Genomic DNA, 21,312 nt, shown 5'->3' on the forward strand with positions numbered 1-21,312 from the left:
GTGGAATGAAGAGTGACTCCATCCTGCCATTTTCATGCCCTCCTATTTTCAGAAAAGGCTGTGTTGGGGGCAGTAATGAATGGAAGATAATGGAAGAAGGTGGCAATAGATAGGAGTGAAGAAGGGAGGATAAAGATATAAGGAGAGAAGAGATAATGAGTCTCCATACATCTCTATTCTGCCTTCTTTTTGCGAACACTTTTCTGATCCCATCTTCTAAATCAATAACATAATAGTAGTCTACTGGGACTCTGACACGTTTCTGCATATGCCCCCCGCAGGACTAATTGTGCGCTTGTAATAGTTAAGGTTTGCTTGCTTTTAAGGCATAGCTTAATAAAGTTTCTGTACATGGTTTGAAAGAAGTGTGGAGTAAGGATAAAGACTAATCTGTTCACTGGTTAATATAATTTCAGTGGTGCAAGTGAATTGTCAGATTAGAGTTTAATGTATATTTATCTTTCTCTAAGGGAAGCCCAGTTATAAATAAGTAAAAGCCACAAGCAGTTGAGATTTCAGTAAACTGTATCACTTGGTTTTTGGGGTTTTTTTAGTAAACTTTAAAAAGAGAAAGAATAAATATATTTTATTGTTGTTACAATTCCTTTGCCTCTATTCCTGAAGGTTCTCTTTCACTTTGTAACTAGAAGCGCCTCAGCTAAAGTAGAAGCTGGGTATCTGGTGTTTCCGGATTACATTTTGAGATACGCCGGAATTCCTACCTGGACACAGGTTGTATTGCTTCATTCTTGAGTGGCTGGGGATTCTTTTGCAAAGAATACGGAAGTCAGTTTGAGTTTACCGTGGTGGGCAGTTGTTGGATTGGTTGCTCTGGTCATCTTGACTGGTGGTTATTTATTTACATACTTTTTTTTCACCCATGGAAAGTACCTGGAGTGCTTTGACTTCCTGGAAAAAGAACTTTGATTTTCACCTTAAAGTAATTTTATTGTAGAGTTAATCAACACACTGTATTCCAACTATGAAAAGATCATTTAAGTCCTTTCTTTCCTTGCTAGCTTTCCACGTCCAATTCTTTGTCCTTAAGTATGAATGTCTGAATGTCTGAATGTTGTTTTATTCTAAGGACCCCGGTTCTGTTTGATTTGTAAGCAATTCTTGAGACAGCTTGTTGCATTGGGGATGTTCTTGTGTGCTTTAGGAAGCTGGAGAGTTCGGGATCGCTCTCCTTCAGTGTCCCTTTGGACCATCAGACCTTGGTTACTTCCCACACACTGGGGTACGCGTTAGTTTGTCCCGTGGATCTGTGTGCTCCTGTCATTGTAACTAGGGGAGAGTTGTGTAACTGAGTTTAGAAATCCAAAAGGTTATGTTTCAATTCCAACTAATAAAGGTCTGAACAAAAACACAATTGCTAAAGTTTCCTCCAGTTTCTGAGAAAGTTAAGCCAAGTTTCTCTCCAATAAATGTTTGTTTGGAATGGGAGAAAGAACCTTCTGTAGTAGATCTATGATGTGAATGTTGAGTTTTTCAGTGCCCACGGAGTTTAATTATAGTTGTTTAAGTCAATGACTTTCAGAAGTTTTGCCTGTGTCCAGAGTAACAAGTACACGTTACTTTTGTTCCTAGTCTATACAACACATATAAACACACACATATATACACACACATACATTCATATACATACATACGCACATTTGCATCTATATACAATGAAACAAAAGCTTTGTGAAACTACTTACCTTTATTGCATGGCTACATGTGATACCCTCTCTTTTCTCTTCTGTTTTATTCTGTTATATTTTATTAGACAGACGACGTCAGTCCCGACCTACTAAATTGATTTTTATCACTACCTATTAGGTCACAGCCTTTGACTGGCCAAATAATGCTTTCAGAAGACTTCACTTCTGGTGGTAGGGTTTTATTATGCTGTATTCCAGATAGCTCCCTCACAAACCGTGATGGAGTTTCTGCAGCTAGTCCATCCTCATATTACTGTTGTAGGAAGTCCTCGAACACCGGAAGTATCTTGAGATGGAATGCAGATTACTGGTGCATCTCAGAAAAGCCACCTGGTCTGAGAACTGAGCAACGCTGTTGAGCATTCACTCACCGTAGTAAGTCCTCTTCCAGGTTTCCCTCTGTGCCCCCCAGCCCAGGGCCATGCTGGTGGATAAGGGGAAATGCTTGAAAACTCGCAGGCAGGACTGAGCGATTTCCAGCATGGACCTTGCTCCCTGCTGGAGCACAGCTGTGCAGAGCCTGCTAATTCACTCCGTGCCTTCCTTGCACCTGCTCCCCGGCCCAAGGGAAAGCTCATGAATAGCAATGTCTGACGAATATTGGCCCTAGTCTGGAGATTTCTCTGTCATTATGCTTACTGGCCTGTTGTCCATCCCCCATAGAGGAAAATTAGTTGAGAAGTTCAGTCCATTTAACTTTACTTTCAAATTGTTGGACTCTAGCCTGTATGTATCAGAGATCCTATGTCTGAACTAGAAGAAAAGCTGCATTTTCTTTGAAACACAGTTATTGTAAAAAACTGACGACTGATAAGAGATGCTTTTCTAAATTGTGTTCATATGGACTACACGTTAGCTTATATAAAACCTTAGAGGAAGGGCTTCCCTGGTGGCGCAGTGGTTGAGAGTCCGCCTGCCAATGCAGGGGACGCGCGTTCATGCCCCGGTCCGGGAGGATCCCACATGCCGCGGAGCGGCTGGGCCAGTGAGCCATGGCCTCTGGGCCTGTGCGTCTGGAGCCTGTGCTCCGCAGTGGAAGAGGCCACAGCAGTGAGAGGCCTGCGTACTGCAAAACAAAACAAACAAAAAACAAAAACAAAAAACCTTAGAGGAAGATGTCTTTTATTATTTGTATTTCCGTATAACAGAAGCTTGCTTCATTCATAGTTCAGAATTCTAAAACAATTTAAAAAATGTTAATGAACATCATTCTAAAATTTGCTCTGCAGATAGAGTCTGTTTGCAGGTCATAGTTTACCCAGTACTCACTCTGTATGGTCTCATTTCATTGCTCTGACAGTCCTGTGAGATGGGCAGGACGGTGGCGTTTACCGAACCCTTTTGTGCTGAGAAAGCTGTCCCTGAGAGATGAAGTGTCTTGCCTGAAGCCTTCGAGATAATAATGGAATAGTTGGATTTGAATTCACTTCTTATGACCCAGTCCCTCCCTCTCTGCATGACACTGTGTAGTATCTCTGCTCAATCCTCAGGACAATGGAAGCTTGTCTGGATGCCGTGGTGTCACTGTGAACAGTCACCGAACCTTGTAAGCACCTGGTGACACCCTGGTGGTTATTGAGGTTTGTAAGGTTCTTTGCTTTGGCACGAGGTGGGTCTCCACTGCCTGCTTCTTAGTCCACTTTTGCTGTGAGGCTGTGAGCTTTCTCTTTTCACCCACATAGTCGTGCCTGCCTCTTGTCCCCACCACTCTCTGCTCTGGGGTTTCTAATATGTTACCTTGTGTGGAGGGTCTGGACAATCCAGTTTATTACAACAGTAATGACTGGAGGATCATAATAAGATCCGAACCCAGAGTCCTGTGAGTATTGCTATCTGGTAGCACAAGTGTGGCTATCTTGTGTCTTGGCCATATTTTGAGTGGTTGAGTGGTTGAGTTTTTCAGAAAAGTGATCTCTTAATAAGGGGGATGTTCTGTAATATGTAAATATGTTTTTTCCATGTTTATCTTCTTCTGTGGGATTTTTTTTTTTTTACTACAGTTAAATAAAGCACATGTTTGCATTAATGCTACAGAGTTGTGTCTATATTTGGGCATCCCCGTTCTTTTTGTAAATGTTAAATTTTAAACACATCTATAAAATCACTCTGAGTTTCCAAGTAGGATTACTGCGTTGTTTCACTTAAGCAAGCATTGCTTTTCAGCTTTGGTCTCATCATTAACCACTTTCTCTAGTAATGTGTTGAGTTCTCACTCGCCTCTCTTCTCTCCATCTGATAGCTGGACACCAAATATATATTTTTGCTTTTCATGTGGTTGAAATGGCCTCTCCATATCTTCACTTTCATATCTGCTTCTAAAAACGTCAAAAGATGGTGACAATAAGACATGTTTCTGTTATCTGAAATCAGTTCTACTCCACTAAACTTTTTTGGCCAAACACTTACGTGACGTTTGATCCTCCTGAACACAAATGGGAATTATATAAAATGTGACTGAAAACGCTGCTTTGTCTCTGCTTTTTCTGTGAATTTCTTAATAAACCACTAATACACCAATACTTCGAACTAATATGACCTTTTAATAGTCTCTGTTGAAATAGTCCTCATTTTGGCTCACAGTAGTTGCTCGGTGAATGCTTTGATTTATACATAGGAGAGCTGCAAAAATGCTCGGGTGCAATTTGAATACATTGAAAATAGAGATGTAGAAAATACTTTTTTTCTATGACTCAAGAAATGAGGCTCAAAGAAAAGTAACCATTTCCAAAAGTATTGCTGTCTTTTCTCTCATTCTCCAAGCATAAGAGAATTGATAGAAGAAGCTCACTCCTGATATGAAAAGCTTTTGATATCCAAAATAGTTATTTTGTGTTGTGTTTGTAAAATCTCAGAGATGATGACAATTGTAAAGATGTCTTTCCTTTTGCATGAAGTGAAATTTCAAAGAATTCTGACTGTTCTGGGTATACTTAGAGAAACCAACTTTAGCAACTCTTCGAGAGAGAGCTTATTGAAGCGATGATCACATATTTTCTTCTCTCGGTGCCATTTGAGAGCATTTTAGTAAATATCTGTATATACTTCCTAAATCGGAGTTATGAAGGTATCTAAGTAGAGTTATCTTAAAAAACAAAGCTAATTTGTCAGGACTCGAGGAACCTCCGAGATAGCCTTGTGTGACAGATGAGAAGTCGGGGTCCAGGGAGGTGAGTTCACTTGCTTTAAGACCTCACAACATGGGACTTCCGTGGTGGTGCAGTGGTTAAGAATCCGCCTGCCAATGCACGCAACACGGGTTTGAACCCTGGTCCGGGAAGATCCCACATGACGTGGAGCAACTAAGCCTATGCACCACACCTACTGAGCCTGTGCTCTAGAGCCCGCAAGCCACAACTACTGAGCCCGCGTGCCACAAATAATGAAGCCCACGCGCCTAGAGCCCGTGCTCCGCAACAAGAGAAGCCACTGCGATGAGAAGCCTGCGCACCGCAACGAACAGTAGCCCCCGCTCACTGCAACTAGAGAAAGCCCATGAGCAGCAACGAAGACCCAATGCAGCCAAAAATAAATAAATTAAAAAAAAAAAAAAGTCCTCACAACCAGGAGCAGCGCAGTTAGGCTGTGCCCTTGTGTCCTTTTCTACTTTTTTTTTCTTTTTTTTTTTTCTTTTTTGGCGGTACGCGGACCTCTCACTGTTGTGGCCTCTCCCGTTGCGGAGCACAGGCTCCGGACGCGCAGGCTCAGCAGCCATGGCTCACGGGCCCAGCCACTCCGCGGCATGTGGGATCTTCCCGGACCGGGGCACGAACCCGTGTCCCCTGCATTGGCAGGCGGACTCTCAACCACTGTGCCACAGGGAAGCCCCTTTTCTTCTTTTTTAAATGGTGTTGAGACTGTGTTCCTTTCTATCAGTTTCTTTAATTTTGACACTCCTGACTGCCCTATGAAGGTCAAGTGACAGATTTCTCTGTTGACCTTCCAGAGCAGGTTTTGGAAGTTTTTCATCCACTCTGTATCACACAGAAAGTTTTCTAAATAGATGTGCCGAAAACAAGCAACTTACTGGTGATGGCAAAGGCAAAAGAGGGACAGCATCGACGCTGGAAACAGGCTCTCCTGCGTCACTTTTACTCTGCTTACAAAAGCAAAATTCATTCAGGTTTGAAAGAATTGAAGGAAAAAAAAAAACCAAAACAAACAGAAAACCCCAAGGGTCTCAGCCTGCAGCCTTTCCTTTGTATGAGCTGAAGTCCTTAGAGACAGTCGAATAACTTAATAGAGTCCTCAGAAGCATACCTGCCTTGAGAGAAATAAGGGCATTTTAAAACTGTGAACTTAGTATTCTGTTTTTGACAGAGAAACTTTTTCCTCTTGAGGAACTGTAGATTTTTATTATCCTTAATAGTTGAATTTGCAGGGATGTGTTAAATAAAAATAGAACACGAAGTAAATGCCAGCTATTTCCATCAACAGAATTGTAGGTGACTTTTATTAGAACTTTACTGATGTTAAGTGAAGAAAGAGGGAAAGAGAAAAGGAGAGAGGAAGAGAGAGAGAAGGGGGGCAGGAAGGGAGAGAGGAAGAGGTAATACAAAAATGAAAATGGAAAAAGCGCAGATCTGTTCGTCTTGATCAAAGAGGAGGCTCAGAAAAGAGCTGTTTCTGTGGGATACTCTGTCCTCTGTGGATCTTGTAACTCTGTGATTATCTTGCCCTGTGGCAAGACGCCACCCTGAAATTGGTCTGCCAATTTGAAGAATCATTTTCTTGCTTATTTTTAAACTCCTAAGGACAGGGGAAAAGACTGAAGGAGCCTAAATGCTGTGGTTTCCTCAAACCATTATTGTTGTAAATCCTATGGGTCCTGAAATAACTCGCTATTCCTGAAGTTTCAAACTGCCCCCTTGCTCAGAAGACTTGGCAGTTGAAAGGGAAATGATTAGCTCTTTCCTTTAAGCGCTGTCCCCAAGGTTTAAGTGGGTCAAAATTGAAGAATGTGGTGATTGCAGAAGTAAACTACCTTTTTTAAATGGAAATTCTCTAGTTCTTTATACAGAGCTTTGAGTTTTTCAAATATTTTCTAAATCAAACATAAAATACTTTAAATTTATAAATCTTAAGTAACTTAAACATTAGATTATTTGATTTTCTATGCAGAAATCATCAGGAGCCTGGGCATTTTAACTTGGTGTCTTCCTTTTAATGTTTATGTTTTTGCTTGGTGATTAAAAGTAATTATAGTCCAGTAACTCTCTCTGGTTATGGGCTTATGTTTTACTAACAAGTAACTTGTGGCAGAACTTGTGTTCCTTCTGGTTGGCTGGTACATGATCTTGAATACTGTTGATTTGTAGTCTGACTTCTCTTTAGAATGATTTAGGACGGTGATTTTGTGGACAGAAGAGTTGCACCTGTTTCTGGAGTTGAAGGTTGGCTATTGTTTTAACTTCCTCGCATTACTCAGATGCTTAGGAAAAAATGATGCAAATGACCTCTTTATTTTTGTTTGGTTGGGTTTTTGTGGGGAGGCTTGCCATTGATTTGTATATTTTGGGAGTCAGTCCCTCCACAGGCACATTGATGAAATATACAGCATGAAAGGTTATGAGTTTATTTTGATGGGTTTTAACCTAGACTCTCCAAAATATAATATGCACGTATTTGGCACACTGACAATGGCAAGGCTTTAAGAGGATGAAATTTACACTCTAGTGGTTTTATTTTTTTCCTATAATACATTCCATTATAAATTCAGGAAGAAAGGGGATCTGGGGTCATTATTATGACATCTTTTGGTGTCCTCCCTCCAGCTGGACACACTGACCTCAACATTCTTGTATGGATACTTCCAGAAAAATTCTTTTTTTTTTTCCTTTTCTACTTCCATCATCCTTCAAACATTTAATTTAGGCTGAGTGAGAGAAGGAAGAACTGCCTTCTGAGTTTGCTCTGACGAACTTGCCTTGAGAGGATGGTATCTGTGTTTGTGGGTTTGAAAATGAGGCCCCCTTTGGACTATTAGTTTAAAGAAATGATGATTTGGGGCTTCCCTGGTGGCGCAGTGGTTGAGAGTACGCCTGCCGATGCAGGGGACACGGGTTCGTGCCCCGGTCTGGGAAGATCCCACATGCCGCGGAGCGGCTGGGCCTGTGAGCCATGGCCGCTGAGCCGGCGCGTCCAGAGCCTGTGCTCCGCAATGGGAGAGGCCACAACAGTGAGAGGCCCGCGTACCGCAAAGAAAAAAAAAAAAAAAAAGAAATGATGATTTATAAAAATTCCACCATAAGTTCAGCTATTCAGTAACTATTATTTAATGTTGAGTTTTAGTACAGTTGTATGTGGGGAAATAATATCTATTTATTTAATTTTTAAGGAGTATGTTAAATATTTTTATGACTTTTCATAGGAATCATTATGCACTTGGATAGATACCTCATGCAGGTTTTATACACTCTCCACTATTTACTTTTGGGTGAAACAGTAGAGTAATAATTCTGGTTTATGCTATAAGCATTGATCATCTATTGTGTTTCAGGCACCTCACAGGGCATTGGAGATTAGGTGTGAATGAGCAAGTCCTTATTTTGAGGAACTCTCATTTTAGGTGGGCAGACAGAATTGTGACACTATCATAGCTACATAAATAAAGCTGGGGATTCTGCTGGGGGAGAGGAGCGAGGTCAAGGATGGCTTCAGAGAAGTAAAAAAATAGGCTGTGGGGATGGGGGCTGTACTCCAGACAAAGACAGGAATAGTCTGATCCAGGATAGTGCAGGTATGAGACCATATGGAATATGAAACAAAGCCTACAGATGGGGCCGCTGAAAGAAATATGGCCGGAAACTTTGGGGAAAAGAATTGAGTTCAAGTCCAAATTTATTGCTAGATGAGGAGTTCAGGATTTATTCTTGTGTTTTTTACATAAGTGGAAACATGATTTCTTTTTTTTTTTCCTGGGGGAGAATGGAGCACGAAATGCTCTTTTGGAAAGATGTAGTAGGTCCAACGGTAGATTAAGAGGTCAGACTTAGAAAGAAAAAATAAACTCTTATAAAGTTATAAAGGAATATTGTCACTTGAGGAAACATCTTAGCCATCAGCACGACCTTTTGAAGCTCCATCAGGCTGGATGAATGGAGCAAGGTTTCACAATAAAGGCTCCTTTCTGCTGCCATTGCCTAGGAGGCATACTGTGCTCCTACATGCGCTAGACTGGAGCCCCATGGACAGCAGTGGAGTCAAGGCAACTCTACATATCTAAGGGAGATCAGGAGAGGCTGTAAGATGATCTAAGCTAAGAGCTCAGGTCAACTTGGACACTCATTCTTACATTCCCTAGGGAAATAGAACCAGAGGGGCCCAAGGGTTCTTGAAAAAAGAAAAAAGTCAAATATTTGGGTGTTAGAAGAGCTAGGGGTCCATGAATGAGATTAGAGACAAATTGCATGATCAGGAACCAAATGAGGGCTTCCTTCTTGGTTGTGATGTCAAGAAGTCTAGACATAGACTTGGCTCTGAAGGAAAAAAAAAAAAAAAGGAAATAACTAAGAACTGGCTCAGGAGAGTATATTTTAAAATGGCCAATTAAAGCAGAACTTCCATGATTCCAGGAGGAAATACAGTGATGCGAATGAGGCTACCTAAGACTAGGAGCTGTTGAAGAGCCCCCAGTGCAGTATTTACAGGGTGCCTTGGAGCTTCATAGTTGGTTTGCGTTCAGCACAAAGTAACCTGTCTTCTTAGTGAGCCAGGACTGAAACGTCTCCCGAGAGAAGAGTGACTGCAGAGAGGATGAAGGTTGCCTTTGGGATCAAGTAGGTCAGCCTTGGCTGCAGAGTGCAGAAAAATCAAAAAGGGTTCAGGGTCAGATGATATTAGGAGGAGAAAGAACAAAGTCCTGTGTGCTGGATTTTCCAATGATGAGCCAAAACTGCCCACAGAGGTGACCAGACTGGAGTACTGCAACCAGTAGTAGCTTTAAACTAGCCAGTTTAAAGTTACAAGGCTGTCGTTTTTTTCCTTCTTTCTCTTGGTTCTGTGGTAGTAATAAATATACAGAAAAACTCAGACTGAGTCTCTCTCTTTTCTGAGAAATTCAGAATATTGGTAAGAACTGAAGTATCCTAGCACAGTGGATAAGATGGGAAAGACTAACACTTTGGTAAGATGTTCAGAGAGTGCCATTCAGCCTTGGCCACCAGAATGGCTTCTTCTGTGGTCATTCTCATATAAGCAGCACCAGAGGGTTTCAGCATCTTCAGTTTCTGGCAGTATAGGGGGAAATGGGAGCAGTGGTGTTTGGGAATATGTCTTCAGTCTCCTCTGACTTTTAAAGCACTGAGGTATGCCCCAAGATATAGGTATGAAAACAGGCCTTGCCTGATTTCATACCTTTCTATAGTTGATGCGAAACAAACCCTCAAATGGGTACGGAAAAGGGTTTTTCCATCTTTGTCTGACTTTTTTGGGTAAGAGTCAAAATCAGGATGCATAAAGAAAAATATGGTTTGCCTGTTTTTCTTGTAATTTTGTTTTTTGTTTTGCCAGGAACAAAGAATTTTGAGCCCATCTAAGACTGATTCATTATATGCATTATGCAAATTAATTCCTAATTTACCCGCATCCCCATTATTTTATTGAAACCAAACAAACTTTTTTAGCAGGCAAATGAAATAGCACTGCAGCGGTTTGGAAGACCTGAGCATCTAAACATTTTTGGCTGTACGTGTGGCTGCCACTCCCTCTGACCGAGACAATAATATTAAACTTTAACATGATGCAGGATGTTGTAATCCTACAAGAGAGAGAAGTGGTTGGGCTCTAAGGTCATGGTTGGCAAAGGCAAGACCTTTGTTCTGTCCAGAGGGCTGTAAATTCTGTGAGCGAGCGTCATGCTTGGCCCGCTCCCTTCATGCAGGCTTCCTAGGGATTTAGTTTTGTCTTTTTTAATAAAAAAAAAACTATGTTAGTTTTATATTTTTTTCTTTGTTATTTATTTTCTTTATTTTTTTTGGCTGCATCGGGTCTTAGTTGCAGCACGCAGGATCTTAGTTGCGGTACGCGGGCTTCTCTCTAGTTGTGGCGTGCAGATTTTCTCTCTCTAGTCGTGGCTCGCGGGTTCCAGAGCACGTGGGCTCTCTCGTTGAGGCACGTGAGCTCAGTAGTTGTGGCGTGCAGGCTTAGTTGCCCCTTGGCATGTGAGATCTTAGTTCTCTGACCAGGGAGCGAATCTGAATCCCCTGCACTGGGAGGTGGACTCTTTACCACTGGACCACCAGGGGAAGTCCCCTTAGGGATTTAGTTCTGAATTTCACTAGCAGTGATCAGTGGTGGTAGATAATAATAATTTTTTTCTTCTAGTTTTATTGAGATATAACTGACATACAGCACTGGTGTACAGCATAATGGTTTGCCTTACATACATCATGAAATGATTAGCACAATAAGCTCAGTGAACAGCCATCATCTCATGTAGATAGAACATTAAGGAAATAGAAGAAAGATGTTTTTTCCTTGTTATGAGAACTCTTGGGATTTACTCTGGACAACATTCATATTCACATACAGCAATGTTAATTATGTCTCTCCTGTTGCACATTCCATCCCTAGTGCTTATTTATCTTATAGCTGGAAGTTTGTACCTTGTGACCACTGTCATCCAGCTCTGCCTCCGCCCCACCCCCCTGCAACCTTCTGGTAACCAGAAATCTGATCTCTTCTTCTATGAGTTTGTTTGTTTTTGGAGTATAGTTGACCTACAGAACTATGTTAGTTCCCGGTACACAACATAGTGATTTGATATTTCTATGCATTTCAGAATGATCACTGTGGTAAGTCTAGTTATCATCTGTCACCATACGAAGATATAATTATTGGCTATATTCCCCACACTGTACATGTCATACCTGTGACATTATTTTGTAACTGAAAATTTGTACCCCTTAATCTCCCTCACCTATTTCTCTCCTCCCTCCACCCCCAGATAATAATTTTAATGAATAATTCTTATTCTTTTTTCCTAGTTTAAACAATGTGCCTTTTCAGGTTTTATTTCTCAAACCTACTCACAGTTGTTTGATGGTGAAACAAGGGATTTGTTTTTTAAAATGATTTTTGATATTAATAAAAGCCTGTTCTATTTCCACTACTTGTGTTTAATGTTGTGACTTTTCAGATGGTGATACCTATCATTTCGCTAATCAAACAGAAGATGGTATTTGTATTGTTTAGCAGTGTTATATCATGGAAAGATTTTTTTTTCCAGTAAAAATTTAGCCATAGTAAGTACAGTGATATGGGGAAAATAGGCTTTAAGCCCTTGTGATCATAAATTGAAGTCCGTTTAAAAAGAAAAAAAAAAATCATACCCCTTCTCCAACAGTTGCTACCTTGCTAAATGGATTCGTTTCCTTGAGCTGTTGTACCAGAGTACCACAAATGGGGTTGCTTAACACAACAGGAATTTCTTCTGTTCTGGTTCAGGAGGCCAGAGTCTGAAATCAAGGTGCCTGCAGGGCCTTGCTCCCTCCCAAGGCTCAGGGAGAAAATCCTTCCTTGCCTCTTCCAGCTTCTGATGACTCTAGGCATTCCTTGCCTTGTGGCCACATAACTCTCATCCTTGCCTCTTCACATGGCCTTCTCTGTGTGTCCTTTTCTATCTCTTATAAAGCCACTGTTACTGTCCTTAACACCACCCTAATCCAAGATGTCATCTCATCTTGATCCTTATCTCAAGCATGCCTACAGAGACTGTATTTCCAAATAAGGTCACATCCTGAGGTTCTGGGTAGACAGGAATTGCGGGGGGCGGGGAGGAAGAGAGACAGTATTCAACCCATTACATTAAATTATAGATGTTTTAACCTGTAGCTTGGTTAGATGGTAATAGGCAAGAAGCTGTCATTGATCATTATTAATTTTGCATATTCTTCTATTATATAATTATTATATAACTTATCACATTGTATTACAATTATTTATTTACCTACTTGCCTCTTGCATTAAATCATAAGAAGGCAAAGATTGTCTTTTTTCCTGATATAATGCACCTAACAAAATGGTTATTTATGTTATATTAATATACATATCTACATATATCACAGCAAAAAATGAATGGAGTAGGTTAGAAGGATAGAATCTTAGAGTAATTTAGTCCCTACCTTCAGTCCACACCTTTACAGGTCATGAATTGCTCTAGAGACCAGCTAGATAAGCCTACAGATGTGGCTACAGTCATGTTCTCTTTACTTTCCAATTCAGTGTGCTTTCTAGCACATCACATCATCTCTATATTAAAAGGTTTAACTGTGAGTATTCATAGAGTGCTGTTAAAAGCACGCAACCACCCCAAACCCTGGGTACTAACCTATGTTCAGAAGCCTTATCTCTCCAGGGTGTAGAATTTCTCTCGCTGTGTGCAATTTTAAAAGTTGAATCTAACCCACAAGAATACTTTCAGGAATATCTTTGCAATTCATACATTGCAGAGAAGACCACTTGAGATAGGAAAGGATGAAGAATGACTCCGACCATCTGTGGGGAGGGTCACATGTTGAGATGGGAAAGGCTGAATCAGGTGGTTTGACTTTGATCTTGAGGCAGCTGCTAATTAGTTGAGCAAATCACTTCATCTCTGAACCGGTTTCCCCAATGAGATGAGCTGGTTCCTTCCAGTTCTGTTCTAAGAGTTAATATCACTGTTTGTCATTCCACATGCAGGTTTCTTTTCATCCCAACTAGCTTCTGGCTAAGAACCTCTTCCATTTCTCTGTGGTCATAGCAACTAGTACAGTGACTTCCTCATGGTAGGGAACTTATTATTTTTTTTTATTTTTTTATTTTCTTGCGGTACGCGGGCCTCTCACCGTTGTGGCCTCTCCCGTTGCGGAGCACAGGCTCCGGACGCGCAGGCTCAGCGGCCATGGCTCACGGGCCCAGCCGCTCCGCGGCATGTGGGATCTTCCCGGACCGGGGCACGAACCCGTGTGCCCTGAATCGGCAGGCGGACTCTCAGCCACTGCGCCACCAGGGAAGCCCTGGTAGGGAACTTATTAACCAGGCCCTGCTAGTGATACTGGAAGGTGAGGAGCAGAAACCCAGCCAGGCTATGCTGAACCTCATGTCTAAAGCCAAAAGGCTCAGAGCATCCATCCTATGTAGCCAGGGCTGCAGCAAGCACCCCAGGACACAGACAGACAGATAGATTGGTTCTGAGTCAGTTTCCTGTATCCTGTGGAGTCAAAAGGAAGACCTGCACACAGCAACGGGCCTTGTGAACAATGGTCACTTCCTGTGACCAGGAGAGTCTGAGGGCCGGGGGTGGCCACTCACGGTTCAGACAGCACTTTCAGGCAGGGTGCTCCCGAGGCCACATCTGTAGACTGTTTCTCTTCAGATCTGCAGTAAAACTCCTCCTCTCCCTTTTTAACCTGTGTTAAAGAGTTTACAGTAAAGTAAACCTTGAACTTGCAAGAGTGAATTTAGCTTTCCCGTGGAGGGGGAGATAACTAATACTCTGCTTATGGGTACAATAGCGTTGGATATTCACATACTCCGATGCCAACTTAACTATATTCATCTTTGTTTCCTTGTGTGGAAAATGGCAGTGCCACAGAAGTTTTAAAAAACCCTCTACACGCAAGAGGGAGGGGATGTGGGGATATATGTCTATGTATAGAGGATCCACTCTGTTGTAAGGCAGAAACTAACACAGCATTGTAAAGCAATTATACTCCAATAAAGATGTTTAAAAAATTTTTTTAATTAAAAAATAAATTAAAAACCTCCACCTTTTTTATCCTAACACACAAGTATATTAATAGTAGTAGTAATAGTGGTAGTCGACACTTTTGTAGTGCTTTTACCATTTGTCTGGCACTGTTTTGAGCACTTGACACATATCCACCTACTCAGCTGTGTGCACAATGTCATATCATCATGTTCAGGGCTAATTCTGTACCAGTATATGAGTTGTTCCACATCAGAAAAAAAAGAGTGTGACTAGCAAAAGAATAATGATGTCAGAGAATAGTTGTGAGAATTAATAGCAAACAGGGAAACCGAATCGAGTGATTTCTTTTTTGTGTTGTGGATCACGTGAGGTGCTCCATCTGCTGCAATGGAAAATGCTGAGAGATAAGAGAAACAAACGGGCTGGCTCTCGTGCTGCCCTGCACTGGACCGCACGAACATCGACTGCTCGCCCCCGGCTCCCCTCACTTTCCAAGATGATCCTGGCTGATTCCAGGGTGTGAAACTCCGTATGAAAGATAGGGAGGTGTCAGCAGCTCAGCCCAGAAAGCTGGGGATTGGGCAGTGGCTTCCTGTAATCCCAGGCGCTGGCTGACTGCCCCGCTCCTGGCAGTGCGGGCTGGGAGGTGGGCTGGGAGACAGCTGTGCTAGCACTGCAGCCCGCACCGGCCGTGGAACACTGGCCCCTCATGGAACTGCCTCACTATGTTCTGCCTGAAAGGTGAGGGGGCTTCGGGCCCGCTGGGGTGGTGAAGTTACAGTTAGAAAAAGGTTCCTTAGGCATCAGAGTCTAAATCCAAGAGCTAGTTCTCTTAAAACCAAAGTTTGAGGGAGTTTTGTTAAGCATGAAAGTGAAAAAGTCATTGTTCTTTTTTGGTTGCAAACAGGAAGAAAGACCTCCTGCTGGGGAGATGGAATTTTTCTTTTAGACAGAGAGGATATTTCTCTGTTTGGATGCGTTTTGGATGTGTTTTGTCATAGACAAGAGTAATTAAAAGTTTAGAATGAAAGGAAACTTAATAGTCTAAGTGGGAATGGTTTACAGCTGTAGTATGAGTCCTGTTAAGAGAAGTTTTCATGTGATGATTTGCTTCTGTAAAGGGTTAGAGTGAGTAGAAAGGGGGAAGCGATTCTATTGCTTTCAGCTTTAATGTGTGAATCCAGGAATTAAACTAATTTTTACCGTAGAACAGACTTCTCATTCTAGCTATGTGTGTGTGGATTATAGTACTTTGGGAAGTACTGGAAGATGGGGAATATATGTAGTGATTCCCCCATTAGTTGGAGAGTATTTTCTCAGGCAGTTATTTTTTCTTCAACACTATTTTTCTTCCAACTCTTGTCATAATGTAATTAAGCATGTGGTTTTTGATGAGGTTGTTGGAATGGGGGAGTTAAAATGAATTTCCTTGGAACCAGAGTAGACTATTTTGTTCATATCTTTTGGTGTATATCATTGTGTTGATGCGAAATTCTTCATGGCTTTTTAATTTTTGGAAATAAAGTGGTCCTGGCTTGCTTTGCTGATTTGCCCCTTTGTCCTGAGTCTATTACTGAGGTGTTGACCAGGGTTCTCCAGTCTCACCCTTTATAGATTTAACCCTGACACCTTAAAAACGACCAAAGTCTTTAATATTAAACTTTGAGTTTGGGTTGTTTGTTTATATGGTTGGTATAAGTTTGATCAAATCGACGGGGTAAAAGCAGAAAAGAACATCACATCTTTCTCTCCCTAAGAAGTCAACTAGGGGGCTTCCCTGGTGGCACAGTGGTTAAGAATCCACCTGCCAGTGCAGGGGACACGGGTTCAAGCCCTGGTCTGGGAGGATGCCACATGCCGCGGAGCAACTAAGCCCGTGCACCACAACTACTGAGCCTGTGCTCTAAAGCCCACGAGCCACAACTACTGAGCCAGCGTGCCACAACTACTGAAGGCCGCACGCCTAGAGCCCGCCACAGCTAGAGAAAGCTGCACACGGCAACGAAGACCCAATGCAGCCCAAAATAAATAATTAATAAATAAATTTATTAAAAAAAGAATTCAACTAATTCTTACTCTAAAGTGTATCTAGTTGCAATGGATTTCTAAGGAGCCCCATCAGCAGAAATGAATTTGAATATTTCTGAAAAATAATTTTAGGTGAAATGAGTTATGGGCTTTCCTGATGCTTTCTCAAAAAATTGTTTGCACAAATAAAAAGTGTAACTATGAAGAGCCAAAATTCAGTATTATTGGATGAGTGTGCCTCCTAACCGAGTGTCATTTCCCCAGCTGAAATCATTATGATCTAATGACAGCTTCCGGTTTAGGATTTTTAATTGAATTCAGGTGTGGAGTTGTTGCAGGGCATGACTTCCGCTGCTTCAGCGTGTTTGCCTCCACCCATTCCCATCACAGCAATTTCATTTTATTAAAGAATATATCAATTTCATGGACTCTTAGTTTCCGAGGTAACTTGGGAGATTTTAGAAAGTCAAGTGAATGGCATGTGATGACAACTGAATGCTTTCATGCTGAAGTGTGTGTTCTAATCAGGACTCCACGATCCCTTTTAAAAAAAAAAACAACCCACTTTCCCATCTCCCAGCAGCCAGGACAGCATTTGACATTTTGCTCTCTTCCTGTGATTTATAGCCTCTTGATTTACAATAATGATTTTTAGGTTGCCCTCTGTCCTACACGTGAGGCCAACCCAAGATAAAGTCATGATGAGTGAGATTAAACACAGGAATATCAAGGGCTGCTTGTGTTGCTTTGTGTTCCTACTGCATTTGTGTTTCCCTCTGATGGAGGCTTTTTCAGAGGACTTCATTAATTGGCCTGTTTCTGTGGCTCCCTGAGGTCCTAGGAGCTATTGGTTATGATTAGTGTGGACATTAAAGGAAGCATGATTGCCCGTCTTTTGGGTTCAATTGTGTCTTTGTGTATTTCTTTTAATTGTTGAAGAAGACACATCAGACAGCCTCCCACATGGATTCAGGGTTTCCTTTTCTCCGTTTATACTTCTTTTTTTCGGAAGTCATGTCTACTCAGCTTTTGGTCAATTTGGTGCTAGAAAAAGTGTCTTCTTGGAAGAGAGATGTCATCTTTGTCACTGTTGTTGGCTATAATAGCTCGTATAGTTACAATCACCCTCTACTGTTGCCATTGAAATAGCTCAGATACATTCACTCCACCCACGTTTGCTTCCTATGGGCAACATCTGAGCTCCCAGTCTCTGGGAAGATGTTCTCTCAAGTTCTGCCAAGGTCCTTGTCGTTAACAAAGCCGAGGTATGTTGTTCCTTCACTGTGTAATCAGCAGTCTGGGAAGTGAGTTTCCAGCCAGTCAAATAATATGATTCACAGGAAACTACCATGCATATATTATATACCATTCATGGATGACTTTATTCAAAAAATCAGAATAAAATATTTTTACTTCCAAAACTGCATGGAACATAATTAAGTTTCTCCGAGACGATTCAGAAATGCAGATTTCTTAATTACAGTGCACCAGCTTCATCTTTATAAATATAAATTATTAATTATCTTTTCAGTACATCTCTAACTCTGAAGACTATCTTTTTCTTTTCATTTCCAGTCTATCACAGATAAGTATTTTGTAAAACATAAAATCACATGCTGTGGGCTGTCACCACAATGTTAAACAGGTGTAATAAAGTTCTTAAACATTTTATTTCATTTTCTGTAGTAATCTTACTGTAGACTGGTAACAAAGCATTGGCACTTGTAAGTAGACAAATCTGTATAGTTAGTAGACACTTCTGTATTAGTTTCCTAGAGGTGCTATAACAAATTACCACCAAGTGAGTGGCTTAAAACAGGAATTTCTTCTTTCAGTTCTAGAGGCTAGAGTGTGACCTCAGGTGCTGACAGGGTCTTGTTCCCTGTGAAGTCTCTAGGGCAGAATCTTTCCTTGCCTCTTCCAGTTTCTGGTGGCCTCAGGTATTTCATGGCTTGTGGCAGCACCTATGACTCTGTCTTCACATGGCCTTTCTACCTGTGGGTCTCTCTGTGACTCTCTGTCACTTGATTTTCTTATTAGGACACCTGTCATTGGATTTGGGTTCTACCCTAATCCAGTATATGAGCTCATCTTAACTGACTACATCTGCAGACTCTACTTCCAAATAAGGTCACATTCTGAGGTTCCCAGTGGACATGGATTTTGGGGGGGACATTAGTCACTCTATGAGAATGGACCATGCATAGTCACATGTATTGAGGATAGCATTATAGGAGGTGTATTTAATGGAGAGCTGTAAGAATGGCTGTCCAGTGTAGCTGCTGTGATGATGTATTTGAAATGTGTAGCATTGCAAGTTTGACAAGTTTGTATGTGTAGGTAGATGGGTTGAATGTACCCACTACGATCAGTCAAGCAAAAGAAAATGTTGCCTTTTTATTTCCTATAAGGGATCCAGTTTCCTTCATGTACTCTGATCCTGCTGAGATGGGGAAAAACAAAAAACAAAATTGAACTTCAGTTCACTGCAGTCAACTCAGTGTGAGCCAAAAATTTAAACAGTTGCATTAGCTCTGCTCAGGCTGTTGGATGAACCGGTCTCTCAGAATTCTCCTATTATCTCCTTCTCTCCAAAGTGGATTCTGTTAAGTTCCTCCCTTATTAATATAACAGAAGTGATGCATGCTAAGTTACGTACTTTTGAATCATTAACTTTCTCATTACCTAATCTTTGAAATGTTAAAGTAGGATACTTCCGTGTAGTTGCGTTTAGAACATAAGGTATTTTTAAAAGTGTCCTCACTCTTAATATGGAAAGGATTAGTACATACATCCTTTTGTACTCTAAGAATAATTTCAGTGCGTTTCGTGAGAATCGTGAATCTTAAGTTTCTGAATTTAATATTGATTTTACCTGGCCGGCATTCTCTCCAGGGATTTAAACCTGGCTTTGGGGTTGGACTAGATTCTTTCCCTTCCTCTCCTCTTACTGTCATCCAAGATCCAGAAATTGAGTTTCATGGTTTGGAAAAGTGGTGCATTCTGTACAGTGGGTGTATCCCAGCTGCCTACATACTCAGCATGGTAGGGTCCTGTCTGCATCCTTTTCTGCTTCACAAGTTACAGATTTAGGAAAGCCTTTAGGTTGTCCAATAATAGCAGAGTTATGTTGGAGATTACAGCTATGAACTATGTCAGGCATGTATTTCTGCTCCCGAGAGGGCAGTTCATCGTAGAAATTCAGCTCTGTCCTTCCTCCTCGTGCACCCTGGAACAGATCACAGGCCTCTTTCCAGTTGTCTCGTGTATGTTGTACATGTAAAAGAATTCCTTAGATTCTTTTCTTGGCAACATTTGGAAAATAATGTCTGGAATCAGAAGCAGATTTGTTATTTCTGTGCTGAAACAAGTGCATTTTTCAAGTTAGCAAGCAACCATTTGCTCTGGAAGGTTCCCCGCCCCTTCTTAAATCCAGTAATAACCTGTCAAGTAAGTGTTGAGCAAGGTTCATGCTATTTTACTATTTGATTCTGAGCATCATTTTAAAAGGCTTGAACAATCAAAATGCAAAGTGACCCTGGGAATATTGCATCTGTGTGAATCTGGACATTTCATTATCATACATTGAGATTTTGAGTTTTACTTAAATTAGGAGCAGCCTTTAGGACCACAGTCCTGCAAGCCTTTCCTCCTTTCATTTAAAAATGGCATATAATTGCTAGCCCATAACCTATAGCTACCAAGAGGAATTCGCATTTGCTAAATCTGCAATTTAAAGTAGCACTTTTAATAAACACACTGATGATATCATGCATTTTTCAAACTGGCGGGCAAAGCCCTTGAAATTTAATAAACCAAACAAAGCTAGCCCTTTATTTCCTTTGTCTTTCCCTTGAAAACTTTATCACGCTTTCCAGTTCTCTTTCTTCCTTCCACTACTAATCAAAATCTTGCTTTTAAATACATTGCAGTAGAAGCCAGATCACTGTGCTGAAGAGGTGATATAATAAAAACTAGGAGATGCCATCCTTAAGGAATGAAAGAGCAGTTAACAGAGCTTTGCTGCCTGAAGCACGCAGGGCTGGGGGTCTGCTTGTCTGTGGAGCATGCTCTGTGCAAGGATAGTGCCCTGGGTGATTTGGTGGAACTGAATCAAATGACTCGAATTACCAAAAGCTTTGGCAGAGGTTTCCGTTAGATTCTCCATTTGAATATCTCCTGTCCCATTTTTACCTATTTTTGGTTTCTTTCTTTGCTGATTTCCGTGTCTCTTTTTTTCTAGTTTTTCCCTTTCCTCCTCTCCTCGTCCTCTGATTGCTCATTGAGGGGGCTGCATCATACCTAAGCTGGCTTGAACTCCCTCTGGTTACGAAGGTGCAGATCAGTAATCTGCACACGCGTTAGTAAAGGTGATAGTTAATAGACGAAGGCAGATGGACCAGTGTGATAAAGGCAATTTACCACTCAGGACATCATGTCACCACCATCAGCCAGGCACAAAGGTATGCAGGGGTACGTATTTTTCTATTTTAAACATCAGAAGAAAATACTGCCGAACAACCTAAGGGCCTTTAAGCAATTAATAGCTTTTGCATGATTGAACGTATTGGGGACGCAGGGTAGGAAGATGGATATGCCTAGATTTGAAAAATGTCCATTGTTTTTTAAAATCATACATAGCAGTTGGATTTGAAATTAAGAGGTCTTCATTTGACAGGCAGTAGTATAATGACCAACTATTGGGTATCATATATGAGCAGTGTCCGTGCTCCATCTGCTGATTATGTCATGTTTATCGGGTTTTGTTAACTTAAATTGGGTTTAGAATTTGTATTGTTGTTACTGTCAAAATGTGGCTAATACTGAGAGCCATTGAGACAAAGGCCATGCTGGCTTGAATGAGGACTTAATTTGGGGGGGTGGGCT

General features: G+C 41.2%; 1 protein-coding gene across 8 annotated transcripts in view; it reads left to right on the forward strand.

The window, feature by feature from the left end:
• Positions 1–21,312, forward strand: part of NHSL1 (NHS like 1) — a 340,732-nt gene that overhangs the window by 121,190 nt on the left and 198,230 nt on the right. The window contains exon 1 of one of the 8 annotated variants that reach the window (XM_060167493.1): positions 15,020–15,138. The exons of the other annotated variants lie outside the window; for them this stretch is intronic. Coding sequence (XP_060023476.1) covers positions 15,123–15,138 — 16 coding nt within the window. The 5' untranslated portion in view covers positions 15,020–15,122. Of the gene's footprint in view, positions 1–15,019; positions 15,139–21,312 lie in introns of those variants that run through there. 8 annotated transcript variants of the gene reach the window in all.

The sequence above is a fragment of the Lagenorhynchus albirostris genome, chromosome 12 (assembly GCF_949774975.1).
Source record: "Lagenorhynchus albirostris chromosome 12, mLagAlb1.1, whole genome shotgun sequence".
Lineage (NCBI taxonomy): Eukaryota > Metazoa > Chordata > Mammalia > Artiodactyla > Delphinidae > Lagenorhynchus > Lagenorhynchus albirostris.